This window comes from Pan troglodytes, chromosome 18, assembly GCF_028858775.2.
Source record: "Pan troglodytes isolate AG18354 chromosome 18, NHGRI_mPanTro3-v2.0_pri, whole genome shotgun sequence".
Lineage (NCBI taxonomy): Eukaryota > Metazoa > Chordata > Mammalia > Primates > Hominidae > Pan > Pan troglodytes.
Genome location: NC_072416.2, coordinates 7,018,716 through 7,032,845, shown reverse-complemented (window position 1 = coordinate 7,032,845; position 14,130 = coordinate 7,018,716). Strand labels below are relative to the sequence as shown.

The window sequence follows — 14,130 nt, the reverse complement described above, 5'->3', positions numbered from 1 at the left end:
GCCCTCGCTGTAGCCAGGGGCAGGAGGCAGGGAGCAGGATTTCCTGCTGCGCCCATGGTGGGCAGTGGAGGGGCATGGGGCTGGGGCCATGCAAACCGCTTGGCTCTCCCGGGACACTGTAGAGAAGGTCCTGGAGGCCACCTGCTCCCGGGACCCTCCATGAGGCCTGGAATGAGAGAGCCCAGGGCCCTGTCCCTGGAGGAAAGCAGACAGTGAACTGCCCATCAGACCAACCCACAAGGGACTCACCTGGCCCCACATCTGCCACAAGCCTCTCCCAGCCGCACATGGGCCAGAGCTCCTGCTGGCAGAAGACAGGGCCTGGGGAAGGTGAGGCTCCCTGACCCGTCCTTGTCCGAGGCCAGAGGCAGCCCTGCTCCCACCTGGGCCCAGCCTCACCTCATTCAAGCCTAGGGTGGATGGCACCCAGGTCAGGACACCTGGGAGGGCTGCCCAAGCCCAGGGGCTGCTGAGGGCCCCGGCTCCCCAGAGCGAGGGCCACTCCTTCTTCATCTCCCTCCACCCAGCCCTTCTACCCTGGGGCTGAGCCCAAGAAACACACTTCATCTTTTATTTTTTCTTACAAAAGGCCTTCATATCATCGTTTGTCTTACAAAAACCAAAGTCCTTGTCTCTGAGTTTGAAAAACATCTTCCCAAAATAAATGGGAAAGGATCTCTTATAAATATATATATATTTTAAAAAAGCAAAACATGTTCCTAAAGCATCTTCCTTTCCAGTTTCTTTTGTTCCGTCGCTTCCTGGGGCCAAGGCTAGAGTCACACAGCCGCCTACCCGCTCTCCCTCTGCTCTTTCCGGGAGCTTCCTTCACTGGCCCCCAGGGTCTGCCTGGAGTGGGAGAGCCCAGCAGGGCCCAGGCATGCGTTACCAGCACATGGCAGGACCCGCCGTGCCCAGGGACTGCACGTTGCGGAGGGCAGGGCGGACACCGTCCTCATAGGCACTCGGTTCTGGGGACGTTAGGGCTCGTCAGCTGGGCCACAGCATCTCACAGATGAGGAGACCGAGGTCCAGAGGGAACAGGGCCCAGCTGTGGTCACACAGCCCTGTCTGCACACATCCCCGAGGTTGGGACTGAGAACTTACGTGGTGTGGCAGCAGGAGGGGGCTGGCCATCTCACTGGCTGAGAGCCCGGCCCCAGCTGCCCTGTCTCTCTCTGGCTTAGATGTAGGGCTTTGCGTGGAGGGGTGACTGGAGGCCAGGCCCTGGGAAGCCCATGAGTGGCACCTCACACTCAGACCCGCTGGGCAGGGCCTCTCCACCGCCCTCTGTTGCCTTCGGGCCTGGCTCCAAGGGGACCTTCACTCCCTCCAGTTCCAGGGGCCCAGCCCCTGGCCCCACCTGCCCTTTGTCCTGAGCCGCTGCTGCCATGGCCCGCCCCCGCCGCACACAGTAGGCTGCCCCCACCGCAGCCAGCGCGGCCAGGAGCACTGCGGCCAGGGCGGGCGCAATGAGGAGTGGCAGGTTGCCCTCGCGGGCCTGGGTGACTGGGGCGTGGTTGGAGTGGACGGCTGGGGGTGTATGGGCCTCCCCGCAGGCCTCCTCGCCCTCCGGCACCCGCCCGGGCCCCAAAGGCATGACACAGACGGAGTAAGTGGCGTTGGGCCGCAGCTGGGTGACCGTGTACTCAGCGAGCGAGGCAGGCAGCCGCAGCGTCACCAGCCGCTTATCAGGGCCCGATAGGTTGCGATAGGTGAGACGGAGGCTCCTGAACTGCACGGAGCTCCCCTGGAGGTAGCGCTGCAGCCCCACGCGCAGGGAGGTGGGGCTCACCGGCTCGATGCCCAGGGTCAGGGACCGTGGTGGCCTCGGCGTGACTGGTGTAGGGCTGGGCTGTGTCCCCTGCCCCATCTGGCTCTCACAGTACAGGCCCGTGAAGCCTTCGGGGCACAAGCACGCCAGGTGGTGCCGTGTCCCCAGGTGGCATGTGCCCCCATTGAGGCAGGTGGACGGTGGGCAGTCCTGGGGCTGGGGGACAGGCCCTACAGTCGGTGGGGCAGTGGAGGGCGGGCTGGGGGCCTCAGTGGCCGGCTCTGTGGGGCTAAGCCAGGTAGGAGCCAAGCTAGAAGACAAGGCTGTGGGCTCCCGCACCACGGGCCTCGTGGTGGGCACTGTGGCTGTGGTGGTGGTGGCTGGGCAGCCAAAGTCGGCATAGTCAAGCTCCAGGAGCAGCCGGCCAGCGTTCTTGGGCGGGAAGTGGCAGCGCGTCTCCTCAGAGCTGGCCAGTGTGACGTGGCTCTCGCGCACCCAGGGGCCAAACCAGCTCAGGGGGCACACGCAGTTGAAGGGGTTGCGGGCAGCTGCCAGCAGCCGCAGGCGGGGGAAGAGGCCCGAGAGGTCGCCAGGCAGGGCCTGCAGGCTTAGGTTGCTCACATCCAGCTCCTGCAGGGCAGCCAGGCCGGCCAGGTCCTCGGGCCGCAGCTGGGCAATGCGGGTGTTGCCGGCCAGCCGCAGGCGCGTCAGGCCCCGGAGGCCTCGGATCACAGGTGGCACTCGCTCCAGCTGGTTGTCGGACACATCCAGGTCATGGAGGTTGCGCAAGCGGCTGAAGAGCCCCTCGTCCAGCTGCTGCAGCCCCAGACCGGCCAGCCGCAGCGCCTCCACGTTGGCAGTGTCCAGGATGCCGGGCTCCAGGGCCAGGAGGCTGTTGTGGCTGAGGTCCAGCAGCAGCAGGCGGGGCAGGCGCAGCGGGGGCAGTGCCCGCAGCTCGTTGTCCTGCAGCTTGAGCTCCAGGAGGCGGTCGAGCGTGTCGAAGGCACCAGGCTGGATGTGGCGGATGCGGTTCTTGCCCAGGTAGAGGCGCTCGAGGCGCCGCAGGCCACGGAAGGTCTCATTGGTGATTTCATGCAGCCTGTTGGCTGTCAGGTCCAGGTTGCTGAGGTTGGCGAGTGGCTGGAAGACCCCGCTGGGCAGGCTGGCGATCTGGTTCTGTGACAGGTCCAGGAGCTGCAGGCCCGGCAGGCCGGCAAAGCTGCCTGCGTCGAGCATGGTGATGCCGTTCTCAAAGACGTACAGCCCCACCGTGTCGGGTGGCACATCTCGGGGCACCGTGGTCCCCTGGCGGGCAGTGCAGAAGACTGTCTGTGGCTGGCTGCACTGGCAGCCGGATGGGCAGCCCTGCACCCCAGGCCCCAGGGCCAGGAGCAGGAGCAGCGGCAGCAGCAGAGGGACCCTGGAGCACATCTTCTGTCCCTGGGAGCAGAGAGGAGGCAGAGACAGAAGACTGTGAGTCAGGGGCCTAGAAGGCAGACACGCCAGGAAGAGCCAGAGGGAATTCACTGCTTCTGCCCCCAAATGCAAGAGAACCCAATGGTTATGAGTCAGGTCGCCAGTGCCCCGACCCAGGTTCTGTCCCAGCCCCGTCGCTCCCTCACTGTGTGACCTTGTCAATGCACACAGAGGTCATCATGGGGCATGACATCCACTGAACGTGCAGTGACCATGCACTGCTTCCTCCTGAACCCCAGGCCCTCCTGCCTCTGCCTAGGTAGGTTCCCCCATCCCCTGCCTCAGAGATGGACCACGAAGGAGAGAATGGTGGGACTTGGAGCGGCAGCTCCTCCCTACAGGGTCTGGAAGAGGGGGCAGGCAGGCAGCTGGGTGGGTGTGTAAGCAGAGAAGCTGGCTGCCTTGGCCGCCGGCTCCTGCTGCCACGCTCCGTGTCCCGCCCTCCTTGGAGGAGGGAATGCAGCGGGAAGACTTCACATGGAAACTATGGGATCCATGTTTTTCCACTTGGGCAGTCAGACCTGCTTAGGCTGGGGGCTGTGGGCCGCCAGGAAGTGGCCGGCGGGAAGGTTCCTGGAGGAGGGGCAGAGGCCACAGGCATTGGCAGGTGTCCCCTGTGAGGGAGGGAGGCGGGGAGCTGAGGCTGGTGACAGAGCTGGAGCTGGGGGGCCACAGGGCTCAGGTGGGGACACTGGCTACATGGCAGCCCCAGGGGCAGTGCCAGGCCTGGGAAAACTCTGCAGAGTCATTCATCTACTTTTTTTTTTTTTTTTTTTGAGACGGAGTCTTGCTCTGTCACCCAAGCTGGAGTGCAGTGGCGAGATCTCGGCTCACTGCAACCTCTGCCTCCCAGGTTCAAGCAATTCTCCTGCCTCAGCCTCCCATGTAGCTGGGACTACAGGTGCCAGCCACCATGCATGGCTAATTTTTTTTTTTTTTTTTTTTTTAGTAGAGACAGAGTTTCACCATGTTGGTCAGGTTGGTCTGGAACTCCTGACCTCAGGTGATCTGCCCGCCTCAGCCTCCAAAAGTGCTGGGATTACAGGCATGAGCCACCGTGCCCGGCTTCGTCTACTGTTTCCTGGGGTCTGCCCTGAGCTGGGCACCAAGAAAGATGAGCAGCAGCCATCCCCTTGGCAGTGATGGTGCAAGTCCTTCCCATGTGCCAGTGAAGTGGGAAGGACGAAGGAACACTAAGTGTTTACCGTCACCTCAGGTAGCCCCCCAGCAGCCACGTCAGGGCAGACAGAAGAAAGCAGGGCTCATGGAGGTGCAGGGACTCGCTGCCATTGCGGTGCCAGCAAGTCCGAGCTAGAGCCCAGGTGTGCAGCAGCCACCTGTGAAGGGTGCGTGCCCTCCAGATGCCCTGGGGGCGGGGGCTCCCACCAGCCGCTCCAGGCTCCAGATCTTAGCTGCACTGCCCAAGTCAGGCAGGTCTGTGGCTGGCCCCCATCACCTAGACTCCTGGGGAGACCGCTGGGGCCGTCCCCAGGAAGAGCCCTCCCCACTTTGGCACCCCTAGAAGTCCCTGAGCCTCATACGGGGTGCCAGCCCATCCCCAGGAAGCATCCTGCCCAGTGGCGCCTGCAGCTCACACAAGAGCCCTTTGTGCTGGAGTCCGGGCTTCCCCTTCCCCCACACAGGCTGTGCAGGTAGTCCAGGGAACACGACCCCGACCCAGCCTGCACTCCGCCCCAGGCTGGGGGGACCCGTCCATGGGGCTCCCTCTCCCCCAGGTACATGGGTTCCTGGAATGTGAGGAGGAGCAGGTGGTCCCAGGACAGATTAGACAAGTCACTGGTGAGGTGACCACTGGGGTCTGCGGGTAGCTCGAGGTGAAGGAAGAAGCCCTTGTCCCCGGGGTTGGGCCCACGCAGGCCCTGCCCACGTGTAGTATCGCACTGCCAGAGTCGTCTCCCCTAGGAGCTACCGACCCTGAGCCCCTAGCCAGTTAGCGACAACAAGCGCCCTTCAGAGGCCAGCAGGCTAAGCCTCCCCAACCTAGCGGTGTCCCCCTTGCTGTCGTGTGCCCCCTCACCTCCCTAAGGTGAGACCCAGCCTGCCTTTGCCATAGGTGTCTCCAGGCCCACTTAGCTCAGGTCTGCTGAGTGAACAGCCCAGGAGGGCCTGGCACTGAGCACTGGAAGAAGTTAGCACCCCAAACCCCAGGCACGCGTCCCTGGCCCGGCCAGCCCACCCCAGGGGGGCTCGTGTCTGATGACCTAAGGCCCTGGGGCCACACCCCTAGCCTTCTCTTCCCCCATGGGACCCGCTCCACCCTCATTGACTCAGAGGATGGCGGGTGCGGCCTGGCCTCCAGATGTGGGCTGTGAGTGACCCCCACCCACCCCATGTCCATATGGGGGGTGAGGCCACCTCTGCCTGAATTAGCCCTCCCAGCAGGGCCAGACCAGGGTCAGGAAGGATGCAGCCAGGTTCCAGAGTGGGAGGGGATCCTCCACGTGGCCAGCCTGGCCACCACTGTGGCCTCAGCTCCCCTTGGGCCTCGTTTAAGGTCACAGTTAAGAGCGCTCACTCCAGGCAGGCGGCCCTGTGCTCAGAGGTGTCCAAGCTGTGAGGCCGCAGACAGTGACTTTGCTCTCACACCTTGGTTTCTTCATCTGAGTATCTGGGACACTTCAGGGCTGCAGTGGTGGATGCATGTGGAGTCCTCAGCCCTGCAAGGCCAGGTGTGCAGGCCAGCTCTTAGGGGCACGTGCTGGGGGGTGCTCTTCGCCCTGCACTGGGGAGGGGGACCAGCCACAGCTCTGGGCTCCGTAATCTGTTGGGTCTTTAATCAGCAAGGTTGTGAAGGGAGAGGGGATGCTGTGGGTCCATCTGGCCACAGGGTGGCTTTCCGGCTGACAGGTAGTGAGCTGTGGAATGTGCGTTCCTGTTAGCAGGACAGGGGTCTAGGTCAGGACTGTGGGCTGGGGTCCTGGGCTGACCACCCAGCAGGCGGCAGCCAGCCTGCTTCCCAGCCCCGTAAAATGTGCGGTGAGCTCTTTTGCCTGAGCCCCAGTTCTACCCCCACAGCAAAGGGAGGAGGGAGGAGGCAGCGCTGGAGCTTTGGAAAACCCCAGAGTTTGTAAGCTACAGGCTGGCAGCTCTGAGGGCGCCGCCAGGGACTCCTGGCACTGAGAACCCATCAGCCAGCCCCGAGAGGAACCCAGCAGGGGAAGGCTGACCAAGAGGAACCCAGCGAGGGAAGGCTGACTGTGGAGGGGACGGTGGCAGGGGACAGAGGCCAGAGTTCCTTTCTCAACTGTGGGCCTCAGTTTCTCACCTCTGGAGTTGGTGCAAGCAGCCCTGCCCCCTCACCCTCTGGAGTTGTAGTTTTCTGTTGTTCTGTTTGTTTTCAAATGGGGAAGTTCTTTTAGCAAGTTCTGGGAGCTGTCCCGCCCGCCTGGGATCTGGGCGTGTGCTTGGTGTGTGCGTGGGGCTGGGGGCTGTCTACAGGTCACACGGTGGTTGCCGCCGCCCACCCACCCTCCCACCCGGTGATCCCAGGACCTGGGCTTTGATATTTGATCCACTGGTCAGGCAGGGAGGTGAGACCTTTTCCTCTGCCTGGTGCAGGAGGTGTTCCGGAGGCAGCCCTGGGATTCGGGGACGTCGGGGGGTGGGAAGATGACAGCAAGGGTCTGGGGCCTCCCTCCTCCACCCAAGTTCCTCAGCCTTGCTGAGTGCTGCTGCCGGCCTTGCCCCCTCCCTGGCACAGTAGCTGGCATAGGGCGACAGGGTCCACAGCCCGGCCACGACCCCTACCTCAGCCCCCATTGTGCAGTGGGCGCTGCTAGTGGTGCCTGTGTCTGGGGTGAGTTGGTTTGTGCTCGGGGCACTTGCTAAGTGGTCGGTAAACATTCACTGCAGAGGGCGTTACTCATAAACGCAGAACTCTGCCTGCCCCCTGGGCGTGGGTACTACTAAGGGAGAGGGTTTCAGGCCAGCTTTACACAGATCGGACATCCCCACACCAAGGCTGCCCTTCACCCTGGGGGCTGGGGAGTGGGGGTGGGGTATCTCTGGTACTGGAAGGGGGCACGTGGTGGGTGAGCTGTCCCTTGGCGGCCCCTTCAGCACAGGATTTCAGGGAGGGGCCCTATGAGTAAGGAGGACAAGGCACTCGTCATCTCAACTCCCAGGGGGACACCCACCCACCTCTGGGGTACACCACACACGCCCAGGGTCAGGCGGGGACGGGCCAGGGGATAGCATGGCTGGGGTGGGACCCAGGCATCTGGTGACCACATCAGCCCCTGGCGAGCACATCTCACTGATTCTGGGGCAGGCGGTGTGCCTGCTGAGTAGGGGACAGGCTTGGACAGACAGATAGACAGTCTGAGGCCAGTACGCCCCTCCTGTGCCGTATGCTTCAGCGTGGGTGCAGGACAGGCGCTGCAGGTCTGACCCTGAGACTCCGGGCCCCCGCTCCTCATGCTGGCCCGCCAAGGCTCTGTGTGGCCGGTCAGGCCTGGCAACAGCCCAGCCCCGGGAGTCTGCCAACCCCTCCAGGCAGGCGGGACTGTGCCGGCGGCCAGGACGGCTGGCTCCAGTTTCGCTGACGTGTCCGAGGAGGCTCAGGGCCCGGCTGGGTCCGCCCCGTCTCCCCTTCCTTGGGACACAGCAGTCCCAAGGGCAGGGCAGAGAGGTCAGGGGTCGTGGGCCCTCACAGAAGGGGCAGAGAGGGCTGGGCCTCGAGTTCCTCAGGGACTGCGGCAGGTAGACCCTCCCTATAGGCGCGGGGACCCCTGGCTGGTGATTGAGCGGGGGTCCCCATGGGTGTCAGCCTCTTTCTTACTCCATCCACCACCCCAAGCTGGCGCTCTTCATTCCACAGATAATGCCACAGCCAGGAGCTCAGTCAGGCACTCACACGCTTTGTGACCTCACCCAAGCAAGCTCCCCTCTCTGGGCTTCCGTCTCCCACCTGTGACGCCAGGGCTTTGCCCCCCGGGCTGCACATCAGAATCATCCAGGAAGCTTTCTAAAAGAAACCTCCATGCTGGGGCCCCACCCCCAGGCCAATTAAACAAGAAATTCTGCCGGGCATGGTGGCTCACGCCTGTAATCCCAGTACTTTGGGAGGCCGAGGTAGGACGATCACGAGGTCAGGAGATCGAGACCATCCTGGCTAACAAGGTGAAACCCCGTCTCTACTAAAAATACAAAAAAATAAGCCAGGCGTGGTGGCAGGCGCCTGTAGTCCCAGCTACTTGGGAGGCTGAGGCAGGAGAATGTTGTGAACCTGGGAGGCGGAGCTTGCAGTGAGCCAATATCGCGCCACTGCACTCCAGCCTGGGCGACAGAGCAATACTCCATCTCAAAAACAAAAAGAATGTCTAGGAGTGAGACCCAGGCAGAGCTGTATTTTGGAGAAGCTCCTTGAGCGAGTCCTCCGCACAGCCAGGGTTCACAACACCAGGACAGAGGATTGCAAAGGGGACAGTCAGGATGTCAGCTCGTCTTCCTGTGCAGGGAGGAGGCTCTGTATCCTGGAGCAGGTGTGGACCAGCTGGCAGGGCTGGGAGAGGGGCAGGCACAGGGCCTTCCCTCCTCCCTCCACCCAGGAGGCTGGCCCGGCCCCAGGTGGGTGCCTTCAGTAGCACCGTGGGTGACTTGGCAGCTGCCAGACCTGTTAGCCCAGGGCAGGGAGACCAGTGACTAAGGCCAGGCCCCAGCTCAAGTGAGCCCCTGGGGCGGTGGGACGTGCCATCGTAGTCACAAGAGGTGCAACCTGTCAGGGAGGACACCTGTGGCCCTGGGAGCTGTGCAGTGGCTGCAGCCCAACTAGAAATGGGCCAGTCCAGATGCCACTTTCGGCACGCGGCAGGTGTGATGCCACCAGGGCTGGGCCCTCACACGGGGCCTCCTCACTGCCCTGTCCCCACCCAGGGGCAAGCACCCATCTAGTAAGCCCCTAACCTGCAATTAACCCTGAACTTGCCAGAAGAACACCTTAGTCACCAAGGAAGGCCGCCAGCCCTAAGCTTCCTGGGCCTGGGGGTCTGAGAAGGAAGTGGCCCTGGAAGGGGTCTTGCCCTTCTCAAGCTCCCCATGCCGAACCCCCCACAATCACCCAGGGTTCTTGGCCAACCCATGGCAGAAATGGCGCCCCTGGGGTCTGTGAGCTGATCAATGGGCAGGCGGGATGGATTCAGGGAGGCAGAACAGGACCTGGCCACTGAACCACAACCCTGCCCCCGCACTGCTCTCAATGCCCAGCCGGGCTCGGGGCCCAGGGCCAGCAGGGGCCCCAGTGGCCGCCCCAGCCCCTTCCCGGTGCAGGCCGGCTCCCTCCTCCCTCCTTAATTAAATCTCTCAGGCAGCCCCTGAGGAATGTCAGAGCCTTATTGCATTCCCCACGAAGTGTCTGGTGGGGGCCGTCCCCAACCCTGAAGAATAACTGGCCCCTCGCCTGCCCCCACCCCCCGCCCAAAACCGAGGTGGCCTGAGGGAGCCTCCTCCAGCCTCCTCACACCCAGGGAGGCTGGAATGAGGAAAAGCGGGGGAGGCCCGCGGCCCAGCGCGGAGGGAAAGCGATCCGGCTGACTCTGGAATGTGGAAACCGATAAAAGGAAGGAGGCTGAGGCCCTGCCCCTCCTGGTGCAAGCAGGCTCCCCCAAACACCCCCACCCACCCCCAAATACACAGCCCTGCTCCAGTCACGCGCACGCAGACACGCCCACGCCAGACACACGCCCACTGGGCAGTGCTCCTGCAGACACACACACACACACACACACACACACACACACACACACACACACGTGCACCCTCCCCCTTCTCCAAGAACTCACGCAAATTCCACAGCAGTGAGGGGAGCTGGTTTTCTTGGCAGCACAGAGCCTTGGGCTCCCCAGCCCAGGGAGGGGACTCTAAGGGCAGCTGATGGGGGGTCCAGGAGAGGTCACTAACAGAGTTAGGTGGCCTTGCTGCCCTCCCGTGAGCTCAGGGCTGGCCAGTGGTCAGGGATAGCCATCCCTGTGGGCAGCCTCCCCTCTACACACCTCTGCTCACTGGCAGGACTGGCTGTCTGGCCTGCTGAGGTGGGAGCTCCCTCCTGGGCTCAGCAGGGCCCTGCTTTCTTGTTCCCAGAGGCTGCCCAGTGTTGTGTTGGGACCCACTTATAAGCCCAGGCAAGGACTTAATTTTCTGTACTTGGGACTTGTCCCAGCTCCCCCGGGGCTGTCGGTGGGGGTGACAGTAATGGGAGCTAGGAGCCGCGGACCCATCTCCTGCCCGGGGCATCTCCCTTGCCATCTCCCTGGCCCCTGGGCTGCGTGCCAGAGGGGCCTTCCTCGGGTAAGCACAGGTCTGGGCAGTGTCTGAGAGGCTCCTTATGCTGAATCCCATTCTCCCATTCCCAGAATATGGAGAGAGAGGTGCCATCTGGACAAATGCCCTGGGACCCCAGCCCCCAGCCCCATCCCCATCTGACCCTCCGGACCCACAGGTAGCAGGACAGCTGTTCCAACGTGCAGGAGACGGGGGCGGGGTGGGGACAGGCAGTGCCCGGCCCCCAGGCTGGCATGTGTGTGCGCATCCTCCCTCCCCAGGCCCAGGGGAGGCTAGATAATGGTCTGGAGGGGATCCAGCTGGGCTGCTCATCACCAGAGCCTCTTCCTGCCTCTGACACTCTGTTTACAGAAGCTCCAGGCCAACTCCCCTGGGAGAAGAGAGTAAACTCAGGGGACTGCTCCCCATCCCCCACCCGCCTGCCCCAGCTCTATTGGGTTTTTGTCAATAGCTGGGCCCATCCTGGACTTTGCTGCCCCCTGGACTGGCCCTAATGGACCCTGCTTGGAAGGTCCCAGCCCGGCCACCCCTCTATGCCCTCAACACCCGAAGTACAGTCTAGTGTGAAGGGACCTTGGAGATTTTATCCAATCCCCAGCCCTGGAGGCTCTCAGCCTGGGGAAGGGGGCTCTAGGTCCCGCTGCCTCTCTCCAGAGCCTCACCTGTCCTTGGTGCAAAAGGCAGGCATGGGGACACCTAGACCCCCAGACCTCTTCCTTCCACCCTGCACACTCCACCCCGGGCCACAGCAGGGGAGGCGGTCAGTGACCCTGGTGTGGCAATCGTTAACGAATGGGGGAGAGGCAGAATGGTTGGCACCAATCGGCTGGCCTGCCAGTGACCACAGGGGACCTCAGCAGTCCTCAGGCCCCAGCACTGCCAGCCCAGGGACACAAAGGACTAGGCTGGCTCCAGGCCACTGGGTTTGCAGCCCAAGCAAAGCCCCTTCCCTGGCAGAGGCAGAGACCCGGCACCCTGCCTGATACCCGGAGCTCTAAGGGCCCTGGCCAGTACAGGTCCATCCCCCACCTGGAGGGATGGGCATCGGACGCCCACCAGCCACTCCCCGCCCCTCCCTAGGGCTGCGTATCTGTAGCCCCCAGCTGTGCTTTGAGTGACAAGGGTCCAGAGGACCCCGGGCAGCCCTTCTACACAGCAGCACCTACTGCCGGACCCCAGGAGGGAAAAGTAACCCAAGCCTGCGGCTTGGCTATCCCCCTCAAAGGGGTTTGATTCATAAAACTGGTCATGCCGGAGGCCCAGCCGTGGGAGGAGGAAGCATGGGACGGGGTGTTTATTTTGTCTGCTTGCAGCCTCGCGGGCTCACCGCACACTCAGGCGCGCACCCTGGCCGGCCGCGGGGCTGTCGGCGCCCCAGGACGGCGGGGGAGGGAGCGTACAGGGCCTGCCCGCCGGGCGGCCCAGGTGACCGTGCGGGGCTGGGGCCGCGGTCCCGCCCGAGAGTGCGTGTGTGCGCGCGGCGGCGGTCCCCGCGCGTGTGCACAGCCTGGCCGTGGCGCCCCCTTCCCCGCCCACAGCCCCCCAGCCCCACAGAAACTCACCGGGAGGCGGCGGCGGCTCAGGGAGCCGGGCGGGGCAGGCCGCGGCCTCAGTCTTTCCTGGCCGGTCGGGCCCGAGGGGGTCCTGGGTCCCGAAGCAACTGCGTTCGAGTCTGCGTCCACCCGCCCCGGGCTCGGGCTCCGGAGTCGGCTCGCTGGAGGCAGGTCGCGCCTTAAGAGTCCCGGGGGGCGGGCCCGCCGCGGCAGGGGGCGGGGCCTCTCCCCATTGGCCGGGGCGGAGCCGCGTGGAGACACGCCCCTTCCCCACCGAGGGGCTCGTGGGCCGGGTTGCCCTGGCCCTCACCCTGCGGCCACCCGACCTGCGCGGGGAGACCTTGCCCGTCGTGGGTTTGCCGGATGACACTGGGCAGGTTTCTGCTTTTTGTGTAAAAAGCGAGAGACTATTTAGGAATCCTAAGCGTCACAGCCCAGATGCCTGTGAGGCACCAGGCAGGTGACAAATGCCAGAAGTCCACCCCAGGGCCTCTGCGGCCCTGGAGAGGCAGGATGGCGGGAGTGGGGCTGGTAAGGGCTGAGTCCTCATGACCAGCCCGGGCCAGCTAGAGCTTTGGATTTTTGAAGAGAAACTGGAAATCCAGATTTTTAGGTGAAATCTCTCAATGTGTTGTTGTTGGTAGCTAATCCCAATTTCAAAAAACTCCTGGCAGCCCACACAAAGCCCTTTCAAGAGCCTCCTAAGTATAAACTCCAATGCCAAATCTGAGCTCAGGGTCCTCTTAGCCACGACAGCCTTAAGAGTTGTGAGCAGCCCTGGACTCTCTTCCCCACCATATTATGAGATGAAGGGGCTGTGTCAGGGAGGGCAGTGGTGGTCTGCCCACGGCCCCACAGTTACTGGCAGCTTCAAGCCTGAGCTGTGGAGGCATAGGGGTGGTCACCGTCGGTGGGTGGGGCCTGGGCTGCAGTTGACAGTGGCCCTTGATTGGGCAGGAGGGGCGGGTGCCAGGGGCTGGACTAGTCCAGAAAAATCCCCTGCCTTGGAGGATTCCAGGAAAACACTCTGCCCTCCTCCCCCTCCGCGTTTGTGGTCAGTCATGCCTCAGAGCCTTTGGGGGCCCAGTTCAGCTCCTGACTTCCGGAGAGCCTTGGGACACCCACACCCCCTCCAGCCCGGCCTGTAGCCAAGGCCCTTGGCTGGGCTAGCTCTAGTCTTTGGGGGGCCTGAAGGCTTATCCCTGGGAGGCTGGGCCACACCAGCTGGAGGGTTTCCTAGTCTCTGGAGGACTCAGTTATCTCCAGAAGGCAGGATGGCCTCTGTGTCTAGCCATCAAGGGCTAAGCAGGGCCTGGCTGGGACAGTCACCTTCTGGACCTCCCGTCCACAGGGCCCTCTCCCCACAGGGCCCCTTTCCAGGGCTGGCAGGGCTCCACATCCCATACGTTTCTCGGTCTACATGGATTAGGGCATGGCTTGCGGACCTCTGTTCCTGGGTTGGGGCTGGCCTTTGGGTGCATTTAGTGCAGGCTTTATGGGAGTTTTTACAACTTTGAAGGCACTGCTAACATCGAAAAATCATGTGCTTTCATATTAAAATGGGGCTTCCCAGCTTGCATTGAACAGGAACTCTCAGCTGGGGCTGAGTGGCAGTTGCTCCCTCTGCCAAAATGTGGGCTCATGGGTCACCCCAGTCCCCACCACTCCCTGCTGCCTCCTGCCAAGCTGTCCACTCACTTGAGTTTCCTGCCCGGCCCCAGAACCATCTGAGCTTCCAATCAGTGCTGTGCAGCCTCTTGTCGGACTGTTTCCCTGCCTCTTCCCTTGGTCCTGTGTCCTCTGAAGCCCTCAGAAGCATCCACAGATGCCCAGGGTCAGGGGTAAAGAGGGCTCCAAGAGCCTCCAGCCTGGCTTTCCTCAAGGAACAGGACCTCCTGATGTCCTTGAAGCTTCTCACCTCTGTGGCAGGTTCTTGTAGACGGAGAGACCCCATCTGCCTGGTGTTCACCCCCTGCCCCAATCCTGTGCCCTGGCCTTACACAGGTCCCCACTTACCTAGAGGCTCAA

At 63.0% G+C, this 14,130-nt stretch overlaps 3 protein-coding genes across 3 annotated transcripts in view; 2 read left to right on the top strand and 1 right to left on the bottom strand.

Annotated features, from left to right (window-relative positions):
• CORO7-PAM16 (CORO7-PAM16 readthrough) overlaps nt 1-14,130 on the top strand; it is a 77,481-nt gene that overhangs the window by 32,157 nt on the left and 31,194 nt on the right.
• CORO7 (coronin 7) overlaps nt 1-14,130 on the top strand; it is a 61,826-nt gene that overhangs the window by 32,157 nt on the left and 15,539 nt on the right.
• Nucleotides 558-12,327, bottom strand: VASN (vasorin). The gene is made up of 2 exons (XM_003314956.6): nt 12,112-12,327; nt 558-3,214 (listed from the first exon to the last, which is right to left on the bottom strand). Exon 2 carries the CDS (start codon nt 3,203-3,205, stop codon nt 1,184-1,186), a length of 2,022 nt encoding a protein of 673 aa, XP_003315004.1. The 5' UTR covers nt 3,206-3,214; nt 12,112-12,327; the 3' UTR covers nt 558-1,183.

Bases quoted from the DNA above. Each gene is read 5' to 3' on its own strand.
- VASN (XM_003314956.6), bottom strand. From the start codon at position 3,205: ATGTGCTCCAGGGTCCCTCTGCTGCTGCCGCTGCTCCTGCTCCTGGCC.